The sequence below is a fragment of the Trichoplusia ni genome, chromosome 3, assembly GCF_003590095.1.
Source record: "Trichoplusia ni isolate ovarian cell line Hi5 chromosome 3, tn1, whole genome shotgun sequence".
Lineage (NCBI taxonomy): Eukaryota > Metazoa > Arthropoda > Insecta > Lepidoptera > Noctuidae > Trichoplusia > Trichoplusia ni.
The window spans coordinates 18,268,228-18,285,139 of NC_039480.1; the positions used below are offsets into that span (position 1 = coordinate 18,268,228).

At 36.5% G+C, this 16,912-nt stretch overlaps 3 protein-coding genes across 4 annotated transcripts; all 3 read right to left on the reverse strand.

The window, feature by feature from the left end:
• Positions 1-977: 977 nt before the first annotated feature.
• Positions 978-4,852, reverse strand: LOC113492233 (lipase 3-like). The gene has a single exon (XM_026869610.1). The coding sequence runs from the start codon at positions 3,199-3,201 to the stop codon at positions 1,720-1,722; it is 1,482 nt and encodes a 493-aa protein (XP_026725411.1). The 5' UTR covers positions 3,202-4,852; the 3' UTR covers positions 978-1,719.
• A 1,502-nt stretch (positions 4,853-6,354) lies between these two features.
• Positions 6,355-8,886, reverse strand: LOC113508650. The gene is made up of 4 exons (XM_026891730.1): positions 8,404-8,886; positions 7,885-8,002; positions 7,296-7,464; positions 6,355-6,802 (listed from the first exon to the last, which is right to left on the reverse strand). The coding sequence occupies exons 1-4, from the start codon at positions 8,457-8,459 to the stop codon at positions 6,615-6,617; spliced, it is 531 nt and encodes a 176-aa protein (XP_026747531.1). The 5' UTR covers positions 8,460-8,886; the 3' UTR covers positions 6,355-6,614.
• A 3,551-nt stretch (positions 8,887-12,437) lies between these two features.
• On the reverse strand, positions 12,438-15,792 carry LOC113492236 (glucose dehydrogenase [FAD, quinone]-like). Of its 2 annotated transcripts, none has more exons than XM_026869613.1 (4): positions 15,774-15,792; positions 14,608-14,754; positions 14,160-14,290; positions 12,438-14,053 (listed from the first exon to the last, which is right to left on the reverse strand). In XM_026869613.1, exons 1-4 carry the CDS (start codon positions 15,775-15,777, stop codon positions 12,449-12,451), a joined length of 1,887 nt encoding a protein of 628 aa, XP_026725414.1. In that variant the 5' UTR covers positions 15,778-15,792; the 3' UTR covers positions 12,438-12,448. The 2 variants fall into 2 exon arrangements, with proteins under 2 accessions (XP_026725414.1, XP_026725415.1); XM_026869614.1 differs by lacking the exon at positions 15,774-15,792 and adding an exon at positions 15,402-15,496.
• Positions 15,793-16,912: the final 1,120 nt, after the last annotated feature.

The following is a 16,912-nucleotide window of genomic DNA, read 5'->3' on the forward strand; positions in this document are numbered from 1 at the left end:
CTTAAAAACATGTCGCTCAGACTATTTTATACGAAATCACGAACCGAAAATTCTTTTAGCTATCTTTATATATTATTTTTTTAATATTTTATAAAAGGTTTATTGTTAAACATAATATAATAATTGTTTTTTACTGAGACAGTAGAAATCCCATAAACAGTTTCTTTTGTTTTTGTGCAACGAATGGCGCGTCTGTGGGAGCGATTGAGAGAATTATGTGAACAGGGAGTACAGCCGAAATCGGAATACCTATTACCTTCGAAAAATACATCGAATTGCGAAATTGTTCCGAGTAGAAAAGCCTTGAATAGCTGAATTTTATCATTACAATTATCCTACATATATTAGATTATACTGGGGTAGTTGTTTGAAAATGGTCATCCGTCCACTTTATAGTTTAACTTTTAATATGTATTATATGTCCCGGGTAGCTGACTGGTGACTTGTGTCACTAGCCGAGGCTCGTGGCCGAAAGTCAGGACATAGTTATAACGGCAACAGAAATACCTAAACTGTGGAAACTTACCAGTTATAACGATTTATAAGAAACAGTCTTGTGGCGGACGGTTAGACGGACAAATTTCTAAATGGTCTGATGAATACATAGTAATAGGGTTCCGATTTACCGTTCAGTTACGGTTACCAATAAAATAAAAAAATTGCCAATCAAATCTAATTCATAAAAATCTCATGTCACCGCTATACGAAGTTGAACTCTTCCGAAACGGCTCGATCGATTCGTAGCACTGAGGAGGTCTGAGAATAGAACAACATCTAGTTTTCAAAGCCCCATTTTTATATTCTAAAGAACTATTTTTTTTTGCAAAACAACGTTTGCTGGAACATAGCAAGCCAGTGTGGGTATAATAGTATATAGGATGATGCGCCACATTACAAGCACGTTAACAACCGATTAAGATAGTGCTATCAGGACAAAAGATCTATTGGAGGTAGGGTCAAATGAACAAACTCGTGTATCCATATGAAAATCATTTATTACATAATAACAATTCCGAGACACAATATCTTTCTCAGAATACATCTGATGACGCTGAACTTAATCTAATCGGTATAAATAGGGTCAAGGCGAGTTTCGAGAAAATTATACATTAGTATATTAATCTAAAAATATCACAGTCTTATCAATACATCGTTTACCGGAAGTACCTAGAACCCTTGTTTTTCTGACCCCAATGGATCAGGGCCCTCCCAGCTTTGCCTACTACGTCGGAACTAAACGAATTGATTCGTATAACTTCCCGTGAATAGTATTCATATTGTTGGCATATTTTTTTTTATCGCCTCCATCTGCTTGTAAGATCCATATAATTCTTTCTTACATCATTCCTTACTCTTAAATATTCTCGTTCAAGACCATTTCGGAAGCCCGCCGACATTCTCATGATTTGTTATGTTGATTATGTTAGCTTCCTTTATCCGTTTCTGTTTTTACCTACTTTGGCAAGTTGTTATTTTGGCTAGAAACAACCAATACAGATAGTCGGTTATTGCTCCATTTAAAAAATGTAATCTGTCCTTCGTATAGAATGTGTCAAATCAACGAGTTTTTGACAACTGTTTACATTCAAATTCTTTTTTAACCAAGTAACATTGTCACTTGTTCCGTGTTTGAAATGCACATTGCACCTATGCAGGTAGAATTTTGAGGAGATCAATATATTTGGTAATAACCAGCTTCAGTTATCCTAAGAGTCCGCTTCACTTGATGTTGAACCAGAAGGTGTTCATGTACTTGTTCACAGAGTCTACTACTTCATTATTCAGTAACCTTGGGGCGTCGATAGCCCACAGGTAGTCCAAATGATTGAACATCTCGTCTGGCACCAAAAACATGTCAGGTTTGGAAGGTAACTCCTCATAAAGTCTCTGCACGTCTCTTTCACTTGACAGCAAATCATTTTTGGACCAGAATAACTTGATAGGAAGAGTAACTTTACTCAGATCGTACTCCGGGGGCGAAGCGGTTCCATAAATTTTCTTATTCTTCAAATATCCATAATCGAACTGTTGGAATTTACCGGAGAGTATTTCTTGTGAAAAGTGTACCGCTGTCTTCCAAGATGTACCCGTGCCCAGATGTGCCAGAAACACGGGCAACAGAGTCTTATTAAACTGGCGCTCGTTAAAACCGCATAAATAGAAGACTACATTCTTGCAGATCAGAGAATCCATGTTGTCTCCATTGCAAGTACTTGAGATCTTTCCTAATGCTGAGTTTTTGGGTATGAACTCGTAGTTACCTTGCAGCATATCCAGATATGCCAAGTTGTTGGCGATCGGTGCCATGGACCTTAACGGAGATTTCATGTCCGACAGATAAACTACAGGCGCTAAGGCTAGTCCCGCCGTTAGAATTTTATTGTACTCAGGTCTGACAGCCAACATAGCGAAAAGTATGGTAGTACCCATTGAGTGTCCTATATAGGCAATCTTAGTATTTGCACCTTTCATTGATAGTATATAGTCAATGATCTTCGGGACGTCATACATTGCTACATCATGCCAGGAGAAGTTCCAATAGGCTTTGGAGTCAGTTTTGTACGTCGTGTGATATTTTGAATACCTGTTACCTCGTATGTTAGTCATCCACACATCATAGCCAGCGTCAGCTAGGACATAAGCCAGTCCCTTCCCCGGACCATTCATAATCCAGTCAGCAGAGCTTGCGAACAATCCATGTTGGAGAAGAACAGTTTTTGACGACACGTTTCTGCTGTTTTTCGCGCGAGGAATCCGATGTACGTTGAGTACGTATCCTTGAGATACGACGGTGTGGGTCTCGCAAATATATCCATTCCTTGTGATTATCCCGGGAACTGACAACACGACATCCGGGTTGTCGAGTAGCGCATCAGCATCACCTGGGAAATATGGGTCAGCAGCATCTCTTCCTTTCTGTTTTATATCTTCGATGTAATCGTGAAAGTGATCGCTGATCACCTGTTGTTGCTCTTCAACATAATTGTCAACGGAATCCTTCATTTTGACTGCGTCGTTGTAACTCGTGGTGACGAAGGTCTTCATATTATCACTTTGTTCTTGAAAGAAGCTCTTGAACGTCGGTACTAGAGACCATGACTCCGACGCGGCGGAGGTGGCCAAAACTACCAGGATAAGTGTAGTGGCGACGTGCATGTTGATAAGTTTACGATACAGACTGGCTGCGAGACACGGGACCATCAATAATATACTAAGTGTACTCGTCTGACCCCGGAGATGGGGTCACCACGTCACACGATAACATTGATATTGTTTAAAAAAATCACCCGTGTCCAACTTATCTTTTGTGAAAATGTACATGCGCAAATTGTTTTGCACTGGGGTTTTGTTTTAATTGTTATTTGTTTTAAAACGTAAAACGATATTTATGACGCCTTATAAAAATACTTGTTTTTTATATTAGTTTAATGGTTTACCAAGTAACACTTTATGAAATTCAGCAATATAAATGTCACCACCTCACTTTCTCACCCTTCACTGTTTTTTAGTGCTCTTGTTATAAGACTAAATCACAACAAACCCGATGATATAGTTACCAACATGATAATCATCATAATATGAAATACAGACATGTTTAAGAATACCTCATACTTATGCAATGTTGCTAGACAAGTGTCTCTGTGTGAGATGTAATACGCGTGCTCATGTAAACCGTGTCTAGTTGTAACTGTGTGTGTGTTTATGAGTAGTAACATTGTATGCTCGTAGTGTGGTGATGATACGTCATTTGTTTACAAATGGTGTCTGTAACCATGCTGCAAGATACTTCAGCACTATGGGTTTTCTTTGCCCTCATCTCAACGATCAATATTGACGAAGATAAACTGCTTTAAAGTATAGAAGAAACGCTTGTGACGCAAAGACTTCTCAAAAATGATGCACAGAAGTGACGTCACGTGTTACACTGTAATTCGATCAATACATGTTTGCGAGACAAAATAAAATATACGAATTAATTACTTTACTTCGTTTATCTATGTATATTTCGCTAATTCATTAAAAGGTGCTATTAATGTAGTGTTCACATTTTCACGTCTATGTATCTGGCTACTTACAATATTTTGAGACAACGTTGGCAAGAAATTTATTCATCTTATGTGGGCGCCCCTCTGATTCAAGTGCAAAAAAGTGCGAATTTAGTTTTTAACCAACTTCATCTCAGTTCAACACAATAACCCGATTCACCTTCCACTTAGCGCGCATATTGTAAGTGCTCTCCAGCTCCACGCGTTCGTAGAGAACAACCCAGGATTGGATCTGTTTGCTGATGAATGGGAGAGAATGTTAGAATGCTTGCTATATTTAGAATATGCTGAGTAACAGAATATATATATTTTTTTGCTTTTTATTGTGTTTATTGTATTTTTTAAATTTAATTTACTGTAAATTGCCAATGCTGTAGATAAATAAAGTTTCTTACCTAGCTACTCGTTGACTTTGTGTAGTATATAATACACAACATGGGCTAATCTTGACGATGGAACATCGTGACACATTAGCAATTAGTACAGAGTTCAAAAACCTTTAATTCTCTGTATTAATAAGGTGTTTTCCTGTCGTAAAAGAAACAGATTGGAAGTAATTAATTACAGTATTTATTTTATATTGTTTACGATCTTACGTCAATGCGAAAGTGCTATTACAATCGAACTTTATACTTTGATAATAATGTTTATAAATATATGTAAGGCAAGTCAGTGGTCCCAAATGTTTAAGGACTATATTGAAGTGAGGTTATAAAATAGGGCTTGGGAATCATCAATTGCGAGTATTATTAGAATTTAAAGAAGGAGATTTATCAATTAATTTATTAGTGGCTGTTGCCCGCGGGTCCGCCCTCTTCAAATCGAAAATTACCCCACAAAAACACAAAATTAAGATAAAAACTAGTGGTTTTTGCGTGAAAGACGATCAAACATCCATAAAGCCAAACATAAAAACATTCATGTTTAAAATATTAGTAGGAATTTTCAAAGCTCGCATAACTCTAAATTATTTCATTCTGCGTTCTCGAGAACGACCCTGTATATACTAATCCGCCTAATGAACTACTACACCACCACGGTATTTTCTCAACTAACTATAATTTTGTAACTACTCACGATTACAAGGTAAATCTCTTAGTTTATACTTACCGTTGTGTAGGTAAGTTCTTTAGGCGCAATTAGCGAGAGCGACATTTACCGTGGTTAAATTAATACGTACATGGTTTTGTGTAAAGCTAATCGCTTCTCTTTGAACGATTTTAACAGTAATTAAATAAGAGAAAATGTTTGGTTACACAGAACCTTCGGGTGGTGAATGTGATAAAATGTAAGATAAGCGTTGCCTTATTGCTATTGTTAAAAGAAATTTTAATTATTTAGGATTTTTAGAGAAAGATATAGATTTTCCTCCTTTTTACTATTTCTGATTAATAATATAGTACGTAGTTAGTATTAATTTTAGTAGATTTAAAGTCGATATAAAATAATGTTGAAAATTTGTATAGATATAAGTGTTTAAATAGTTTTAATATTACTTTAACTGTCGCATTAGGTGGTACTTACCTGTAAAGATAGTTTTAAGTTGGTGAACTAAAATAAATAAAAAATAAAAATTTCGTTGCGGGTTCCAAGGCAGATAACCGTTTTCCCTGGAACACATCGAGCTTAAGTGATTCGTTGGTTTCATTCTAGATCCTGGCTTACAGACCAAAAAAGATGTATAGAAACTGAATCTCCCTCATCTAGTGATCGCGAAAATTATTTTAGCAAAAAGTGACTTTTTAAGTGAGAAGACGGAAGAAGTAGAAATGAGACGCAAATGAATCGTAGTAAGGAATCTCTCTTCTAAAATTTCTGACAACGTAAGTGCATGTTTTTTGAAAATAATGTTGTTCCGATATGACGCTTGACAAGGACTTACTAAGTACCAGGTTTGGATAACAATAAATAAAACTAACAACATTAAACAGATATCGATTATTTTATTTTCTATAAATTTTGTTAGAAAATACAAATATTTGTAAAATATATTCATTAATATAATTTTAATAAATAGTTAATATACCTTTGAAATAATGATAAATCGACTTTAGTCGTAAAATAAATTAAAATATATATAGATAAAGAACTAATAAATAAAGTAAAATGAATAAAAAAATAAAAGCTAAGAAATCAGTTGCCAAATTATGCACTTCTATTATAATAGTAAGGCAACTATAAACAGTGATTTATGAGCAAATCTGTCTGATATAATTTGAGCGCTCGATACGAATTTGTCAAGTTATATAAGCTGACTAGCTGTTGCCCGCGACCTGGTCTGCGTGGTTAGAAGATATAAGTTAGGAATTTTTGAACGGAAGCCCTCGAAGATAAATAATTTTCCCTGTCGATTATTTTAAATGGAAAATTGATGTGGCAAGTATCTCTGAGGGCCTACTGCCAAATTTCCAAGTAATAATTATAGGAGATATCTAAGTGAGACGGTATATGACAACAACGTAGAACAGCGTCTTCTCCACAACTTCAAAAATATTACTTAAATGTTTCGGTAGCTCCCCTGGATAGATAAACCATGTAAAGATATGTTTGATAAGGTTAGGAGGTCCGTCACGGCTTATCATACATGATGCGCATGATGTGGTGGTCCGTCTTGACGCGCGCGTCGAACTCCCGCATGTCGGTGCGTCGTCGCGCCACGCGCTCCGCGTCGTGCAGCACGTACTCGCGCACGCCGCACGGGCAGCACGCGCAGCACTCGCAGAACGCGCAACAGGCTTTCACTGCACCCCAAGCTCCTATAATTAGATAAAATAAATCCAAGTTACTGTATTGACAGAGATTTTCTTTACAAAAGTGCCTTTGCATGAAAGAACGCTTCAAAGGGCACTTTTGGGAAAAATTTCCTTGCTTTTGTGATTTCAGTCTTTATAGACCTGAACCACACACAGCTAAGATACAGTTGCCTGTCACTATATTCAGCCATTATGTAACACTTTTAGTCAGTCATGATCTATGGCGCCCTGAATTTTTTGTTAATCAAGATTCGAATCTGGCCGCAGTATAGCAAGTCTAACTACAAATTTGACTTAGATAATATATTGTTACAGCAATTGGTTTATTTATTTATTTAATACAGCAATTTTTACTTACTTTAATCAATAGCATGACCCATTTTATAGAAATCGTCAAATAAGCGCGTGTGCCGCACAGTGGAGTAGCACAAGATTTCGATTTAATAGAAGGTAATAAGCACTCAATGTTGAAACAGCTCTGCCTTAATCACCGTACCTAGCGCCTTAGCCTTCTCCGCGTACTCGAGGTATGGCGTCTCGACGGAGACGTCGACGGGCGCCTGGCAGATGCGCACGACCTGCGGCACGCGCAGCGAGTTGCGCTCGTTGATGGTGATGCGACGCGTACGCCCAAACAGCGGGCACGGACTGTTCGGGTACACTTTCTGTAATCAACCGTGATTAGAACATGTGAATATGTTAATATACAGATGGGTATGCCGGGACGCCACGGAAGGCTGGAATTAGAAGTTTAAGTTTAGAAGTTAGTAGTTCTTCCTCTCCTCCAAACCTTGCTATACCCGACAGGGTGACATTTGTCCATTAGATTAAAGAGTATTTATGCAAAAAAAATGATATTTTTATGGATGCTTTAGTATGCTTAAATGCCCAATACCTCTTCCTGATCTACTGGCAGTAATTAGTTGGGATGGTGATTACTTATTCACAAGGAAATGCAATGAATGATGATGTTTGAAAAAATCGATCAAATGATGAATTGCTTTCACAACACTTTAGTACTGGGGCGACTAGAAATTCAGGTGGCAAATGGGAACTCGTTCATATTTTATTAAAAACAAACATACCGAAGGCCATCTTTTGAAGCAGAGAGGGAGAGGTTTCCTTTCCAGCAGCAGTTCTGCCGACGTGTTCTGTATCTGCCCTTTCCACTCACGTCTCCGACTCTTGCAGATCGGTCGGCATCTGAAGGAGTTCAATAGGACTTATATTGCTATTGTCTACTACAGTTAGGTATTGATTTATTATAGGCATTCGACTCTTCATATTAGTAAAGAGTAAGATTTACTTCAAAATAAATTATTTCACAGTCACATTGTGATTGATTAAGGTCTCGGTACGCTTACGCGTTGGTAAACAATTTTATTATCATTCCAATATCGTTATTTAAAATTTCACTTGATGATTTTTCGATGTTATGCGTCTGTCAGGTATCTAGTCTAAGCTCACACTTCTTTATTATCAACGTTTATTTAACTAGCTTAACAAATTATCTGCAATATTATTGACGAAGCTACTTTTGAACACCCCTTTTGTATGATAAAAGTTTAATATAAATTAGTTTATAACAGTTTAAAACACATTACTTGCATAGGTCCTCAGTTTCCTTGGGGTCCCGTTTAGTTTTCGGTAATTGTATCATTTCCTATAAAAATAATTTAAAAGTTCAACTAAACCGGGAAGAATTATAAAGGTGACATTTATTTTGACGGATTTTTTGGGTGTAAATATGTTGGTGTAGTTTTGTTTAAAACCTTTTTGCTCATTGTTGGTAATCAAAAGAAGTTCAGTCGCGAAGAGATTCTTATGTTGTACTTTTTACAGCAGCGTCAAATGGAGGTATTATGTAACATCTAAATCAAAAGGCTTTATTTGAAGTATCCCTTTTGAAAGCATTAAAAATTAATAATACTCCAGTTTGTATCAACATTATTCTTTTAGAGAGAAACGACAAAAAGCTCCTTAAAACTTTTGAAACAAAAACGGTGTTATGGTAAGCATGTAACAACAAAGCAAGTCAGAAAAAATTCAATAAAAGAAAAATAAGAGAAAAATTCCATCAAACGAAAAGAAAAGGAATTTGTACGAAATGTAAGGCACAAAAATACGAATACAAATGAAGAGATAATTACTGACATAGTTTATTTAATTATGACTCATTTCAAAATTGACTTTATTATTTTTCTTCACAATTTATAAATGAACGAATTGCATTGTATTTCCTGGATGAAATAAGTCAATTAACCCTCTTATATTTTCCCATTATGAATGAAATCAAAAAGGCCCTTTAACCTATTTAATTGGCACGCCTCCATTGAATATGGTCTGCTAAGAAAGAGCGGCTCGAGACCTCATCAAAGAAACACCAAATTTGTAATTAAAAAGTTTTAATTCCCTGTCGTTTTGTGTTATCATTGTTCCCGTGACGCTATTTACGGCTTTTAAAGTCCTTTACGTAATAATTCGAAAAGGCTTTACAATTAACCTAACCTAGCAACTTTGTTTGTCGATCTTCGTGCTCGTATGTACCTACACTACCTACTCATTATTTTACGAATAAGAAATTGAATTAAAAAACCAACACTGAATAAACGAAGTTACCCTGTCATAATACCAAGTAAAGTATTCCCCATACTTCATAAACTATCATGTTAATGAAATTTAATCGCACATAATTACATGCGGTACCGGAACGCGGTCGGTGGCGTTCCCGCCAATTTCCTATAATTATCGGGTGGGAGCGCGGGAAATCAGGTTTGCGGTCGCCTCCGCCGGCGCCACGGTCGCGCCAATCTCATTTGTGCTCGAGACGCCGAAGAGGACGCACGTCCTATCTATCTAGATTGAATTAAATTATCATTGTTATTAGCTCTTATACTTGCCCTAAGTGTGGATAAATGCAGGCCTTACTCGATAAGCTGGGGAAAATAAGTGGTGTTGCCACACTCCATACTAAAGCTTAGAATAAAAAAAAACCTTGCCAATAGAAAGTAATACTTTTTTGAAGCAAAGTACTCATACTCTAATATAATTAAATATTGAGAATACCAACTCAAAGATATGCACGACCGAATCTATGTTCACCTATTTCGGATGTAGCGTAAATAAAATAGCACCTAAACCTCACTTGTATAAATTACTCCCGCCATACAATTAGCACGACATGTAGGAATGTTCGTATCGGATCCCATCCCGACAGGACAATTCGCTAATGTGAGCACATCCTAAATGCCGCCAGCAACTGCACATCAATTTGGATAGGTCGGCACATACCAAACGGTTTTCCAACCCTGTTACCTCGCGAGCTCAAATCAATATTATCATTTGATTTAGAGCGGCACTTGTTTCGTGGTACGAGTATTTTGCTATTAGGTTTGATGGACCACCATTATTTGATGATATAAATTATAAACCTTAAATTGTGTCTGATGGAATTCTCAGAGTATATTTTTGGTTTGGTAATTTAAGGTATCTCAAGATTCAATTCCCGTAAGGTGACGAAAAAACTTAAACAATTAAAATGGACAAAAACTTCTTGAAAAACAAAACACGTCCAGTAATTCATTATTTCACGAACAGTTAACTGCATTGTCATAATGAGAAGTGTGTTGAACATTTCCGTTCTGTAACAAGGTGCGAGTGATTGCATGAAGACCTATTGTCCTCTCCTCGACCTTACATAACACCGTGCAAAAACAGATTCAATCAAAAACCTCATTATTTTGTTTTTGACGATATTATACCCCGCCCAAACTGCGTGCCCAGATCAAAATACCATTTATTGTCAACTGTTAAATCTTTTATTTTATTGCTTTATGTAATCGGAGACATTTTCTCTTATTTCTTTTTATAAAGTTATTTGAAATGACTTTGTAGATGTTACTGCTGTGTCATTTGCACTTCAAGTTAAATAAAAAGCGATGAGCAATATTCTGTAGTTTTGCGTCTTGTATAATATAATATTAGATATTGAAGTCTAAGTATGATGTCTGTTTCAGAGCTTAAATAAAGTTAGCAATGCTGTAAGTAATATCTCAACCAAAGGGGTCATCTTGAAATAAAACATCTCAAAAGCTCGTCCATCCTCTTTGCTAAAAAATACCTCTTTTCTGACAATCTATGATAATCTTGTCAAATTAAAATGTCTTACAAGAAATGTTGGTTTATTTATTCGCGTACATATATCTCATTTTATTTGAATCGGTAATACACGAAATTCTAGCCAGTATCGCAGTGTTAGATAAAGGTATATTGCCATTAGAAAAGGAATCCGTTGGGGTACAGTTTTACATAGACCTTGAAAACAACCATCAAATAAACTTATGCAAAGTGAACTCGTGGGCAAAAATGTGTTGCTTAGCTGATGAACAGTACAAGGACTGCAGCTTGGATACTATACATGGCGACAATGTAGAAGTGGTGAAGCCTCAGAAACAAGAGACCTTCGTCTATGTGTACCCAACGTTGTATCAGTACGATCAAGTCGGTTACTGTGATTTCGTCATAGATTTCAAATGCGGTAGTAGCAGGCGGTCCAGACAGCTGGATGTCAGCATACCCTTCGATACACAATTAGTAAACAAAAAAAAATCGCGGCAACTTAAAGCTTTCACTGCTACTAAAGGAGCTTACTGCGAGTCTCTCGATGAGGATACTCTAAACAAATGTAAACCCGTAAATTGTGATTTTAAGTACTCAGGCAGAAGGCCGTTCTTTGAAAGTAGCAGTGGCAAATGCGTGAGTGCCCCAGTCTGTGAGACAAGTTTGTCGAAAGAGCTTCCCGACGTAGCCTACGTCCCAAAAAGTAATATTTGTAGGGATCTCGAACATCCTATAACTATCGGTGATATTTATGCAATAAGCACAGGTCTAGGTGTGGTTACAGAGAACGCACTGTCACATAAAAACGATATGAAGGTTCTATTAAAGTCAAACTGTTCGACAATATCCCAAAATTTGATTCTACTCAAAGACCTAATGTCTGGTAAACTATGCCCTATATTCAAGGGCGACACGTCCGACTACCAAGATTGTTGCACAAAAGCTTTGCTCTCGATTTGCGGATGCATAATCGCCGTCTGTGGGTTATTACTGTCAATGGTGGTGTGTCTTCACACCAGCCTGTGGTTCTATAAAAAATGGTCCAAAGGTGAACTGAAAAATACTTTCAAAAACCTGAGAACCAACATGAAAACTGGGAAGGCTGTGGGGATGCCTGAACCTTCAAAAATTAATAGAGAGGTCACAAATAACCTGTTAAGGGAAGTTATAGTGAGAGACCTACCGATAGAGCTGAGGGACAGCGTTGTGGACATTTGTCAAAGAATTGACCACGACATCAATTTAAAGAAAAGGTACAGAGTATTGGATCTCGGCAGCAATGTGAACCTTAGACAAGATGACAGTGAGACCAGCTCTGTTACTACATCGGAAACGTCGGTGCCCGAGGATGAGGAGAAAGCACGCCTTATAAAATGAAGTACTGTGTATATAAATAATGTTTTTAGTAGAAAACTTAGACGTAGTTTTAAATACAAATACTTATACTTTTGGATAATATATTTTTGTTATAAGTGATGGACTAGAAGAGAGTATTAATTATTATTGAAAACGCATAAAATAAAACTCATATTATAGTTCGTCTTTTTTATTTTCTTTGATTTTATAGTCTTCCTTAATAAAATCAGCTGCTCTCTCGGCAATCATCATAACGGCTGCATTCGTGTTGACACTAGGTATGGTTGGCATTATACTTGCATCCACTACTCTCAGACCTTTGACACCAATCACTCGCAGCCTACTATCTACAACTGATTCAGGATCCTTTTCTTTCCCCATCTTTGCAGTACCAACGGGGTGATAAACATTATAGGTAACCGTTCTTGCCATACACTCCCAGTATGCTTCACTCTCAAACTCTAAATCATCACAACCTTCGAAATTAATCCTCTTAATTTCAGCATTCATGGCTTTTAATGTCGGCGTGTTGACAATCTCTGTAACTTTCTTAATAGCCTTTACAAAAGTGTCCATGTCTCGGGTATCATTAAAGTATTTTGAGAAAATTTTGGGATGTTCCATCGGATTATTTCCTCGCATCAAAATATTTCCCCTAGAATGTGGTCGGCAAAGGGACACAAAGAAAATAAACAGCTCCTTGTCTTTATTAAAATCAGCAAACTGTTTGCAAATGCTATCTTTAAAAGACATAGTATTTGTACACATGGAAAATACGTAAGAAGTATTTGGTACAAAGTAGTTATGGTCTATTTGCACGTCAGGGAGCGACTTTCCATCTTCTACAGAAAGAAAAGCATTAATGTTTGGCTGATCATAGTTTGTTGTATGAGGTCCTGTTTGATCTAACAAATACTGTGCCGCAGCTTTAAGCCAAAAATGTTCATCTCTCTGAGTAGCCCCCGTATCTACTGTTACTGGAATAGGTATACGCACATGGTCCTGAAGATTTTGACCAACGGGCAAGTTACTTTTAACTTTAATTTTCAACTCCTTGAGATGTTTTTTAGGACCGATACCTGATACCATCAATATTTTAGGCGTGTTAATTGTTCCAGCACTTAATATCACTTCTTTATTGGCATAATATGTTTCTATGTCACCATAAAGAAGAGAAACTTTAACTCCAATAGCCTTGTTGGTCTTCTCATCGAATTCTATTTGATTGACAAATGTGTGTTTCATTACTTTTAAGTTTTTGCGTTCGCTAGCAGGATTTAAGAATGCTGTGGCTGTACTTACTCTTCTCCCTTTATGAATACCACCTCTGATTTTGCCAACACCCATCTGAGTGGGCCCATTCAAATCGTCCAGATACGTCAAACCTAGTTCTTTGTACGCATTTGTGAGTTTTTCAACTATATCTCCATGCGTGAAGTTCAATTGATCTACTACGAACTGTCCTTCTGTACCATGTTCTTTTCGTAATTCAGGGTTATTAAGAATGAGCGGATCAACCATTTTTTCGCTTTTCATGAAGTATTTCTTCAAAGTGGGCCAATCCCAACCGTCGTTTTCTTCGAGATGCCAAGGTGCGTAGTCACCTTCGCTTCCTCGCATGTGAAGGTGACCGTTGATGGAACCTGTGCCTCCAAGGACCCTGCCTCTTGGCCAATAAGATATTTCACTGATACTGCCTTTATTACTGTTTTCATCTACCTCAGTATAGTATTGGAATGCGTTTCGAGTCTTGTGAGTGGCGCCTGAAAAATTGGGTACCTGAAATTGAAGAATAATTTAGTATGATTATTTTTAAACCAAATTACATTAATTCTTTTAACCAAGTTTTCAAATATTTATAGTATTAGTAAGACAGGTAACATACAATGCTTTCCATGGGCGGATCTCCTCCCGCCTCGATGAGTAGCACTGTCGAGTTGTCTTCAGAGAGTCGGCTCGCCAGCAGGGAACCTGCTGTGCCAGACCCGACGATGATGAAGTCAAATCTATCGCCACCTTAAAAGTAATTACTCATGTTAGTATCACATAGTTATTTTCCGTTTTTTTTTTCAAAGCAAAGATGAAAAGAGATAAATTCACAAAAGTCACTTCCACTAAAATTGTCTTAAAATTATCTGAATGTTTTTAACTGATGAATATTTAATGTCCCTTTTGCCACGCTGAACATAGGCCTCCCACAAGTTGGGGAATAATACAGTTACAATTTTATCAATCTTATAATCGGAATCGGAAAAAAACGAACACCGAGAAGAAAACCCAATGCTTTCACGCCACTTTCACATACTTTCTGCTTTTATACAAGTAGCACTTACTGGTCAATCCATAGGAGTAGTCCTTAGGCCATGGCTCAGTGATGAGGCACTGAGCTGCCAGGAGGTGTGTCACGAGGCTCGAGAAGGCTGTGCCAGCCGGACCCTGGCCGTAGGTGAGGCATCCGTGAGGGAAGCACTTCATGTTCCCTGAAATATCATGTCACCATTAGACGACATTATAAAGAGGCATAGAAAACGATCATCGCAATTATTAGTGTCATTACATTGCCAAAATTTTAATTTGCTTCTTAAAAAAAAAGCGTCTCTCGATATAAGGATTCGCGGTTTTCACAAACATTTAAGTCACATGCACAAAGACACCTGGAATCAGCACAAGTAAAAACGAATGTTATTGAACTATGTTTATTTTTCGACCAGATACTTTACCTATCAATTTATTACTATAATATAATATTTGGTTACTTAATACAGGTATTATCAGACTCTCTAAGTGATAATAACTGACCGATACGTTTCTAATAGTTAAAATTGGTGCTCATTTTAGATCAAAGTAGATAATAACAATAATGCTGAGATCGGGATACTACTTTGGTGATATTATAAGACCCTTTATTTATGAACATTCGCCACCTGTTACCAGATTTCCAATCATATATGTGCCAGCAGAATAAGTTATTTTCTCCATTACTCTTAATCCTAAACTCTTTAAATCACGAAGAAATCAACACACTTTCGTATTTCACACACACAAATCCAACAAGATTTTATAATAGAAAAATTCCTATGAACCTTTTAGTCGAACAAAAAATTATTATTCAAAATATTTTACTCACAATTTTATTTGTGGCACAATTAATCAAAAATCATGTACGTGCATAACGGTTTAGTAGATAACTGACTGATGAATGATTATTATGTTATTATCAAGCGAATATGTTTGAAAAATATCTAATGATAAAAGCGTGTTTTCCCAAATCATGTACTTTTTTATTCTATATAATTTATAATAATAATAATAATCTTCGCCTGTTTGTTTGTTCGTTGAACATGACACACAGTGAAACGCAAAACACGCTGAAAAAATTGAAAATAATTTCACACAAATATCATAATTATAAATATATATAAATGTATTTGGTCGTTACCACTCTTAGACTCAAAATAAATAAAAGAATTTAGAAATTACAGTTGTAATACTAACTCACACATTAAATCGTTTTTTTTCGGAAGGTTGTGTTAATAGCCGGAGAGCCGGGTGGTAAAGGTTTTACACCATTCCCACTGTCCACCGTCTGGAATGTCTTTATGCAAATGACTTTAATGTTATCAAGGCGTCTAGGACTATAGATAAAAAAATATTATTATTGAAAATAAAGAAGCAAGAGCGCTCGAATGCTTGCACACTAATCTATACTCTATACTAATATATAAAGCTGAAGAGTTTGTTTGTTTGTTTGAACGCGCTAATCTCAGGAACTACTGGTCCAAATTAAAAAAATATTTTTGTGTTGAATAGACTATTCATCGAGGAAGGCTTTAGGCTACAAACCATCACGCTGCGACTAATAGGAGCGAAGATACAATGGAAAATGTGAAAAAAACAGGGCAGGTATAAATCATAACTTATATCATCTACCCACGGGGACGAAGTCGCGGGCAACAGCTAGTTTACGATAAGGCGCTTCCCGCGTTATCAATATATTGTCTAATCTAAGGACACGTCAGTGTACAGAGGATTACGCGGATTGCAATTAGTTAATCAAGCAAGATAGAGTTATGTTATGGACTACTCAATAAAAGTTAAGCTGAATACATTCGTTTTTGGAAAATACCAAAAAATAAAATTTATTCAACTTTTCTTTACATCTGTTTATTTTTTCAGTCTCGGTTACATAACTTTTTAGGTTTTCGTACCCAAAAGGTGAAAAGAGTTACATATTTCTAAGGCACTACTGTCTGACTCTCTGACACCAGGCCGTGTCTCATGACCTTTGATAGATAGAGTTGACATTAAAATTAATATACTTCTACTTGCGTCTGACAGTTTTTTTTTTCTTTTGTGTACATTTCCAATACAACAATTTGAGAAACCGAAGCCACTGAATATGAAGGCCGGTGGACGCATTATCAGCCAAAACGAAGGATCACTATCTTTTAAATGCTCAGTTTGAATACGACAAATTGTGTTTTTTATTTCGTAACTATTTATAAGTAGAAAATACACATATATCTTGACTCGTAAAAGGTAAGTATTAAGAGCAAAACTTCAGACAGCAATAAATAGAAATCTTTTAATATCACCGAAAACTTTCTCCAATATATTTCCCGCCAACTACGGCCTACA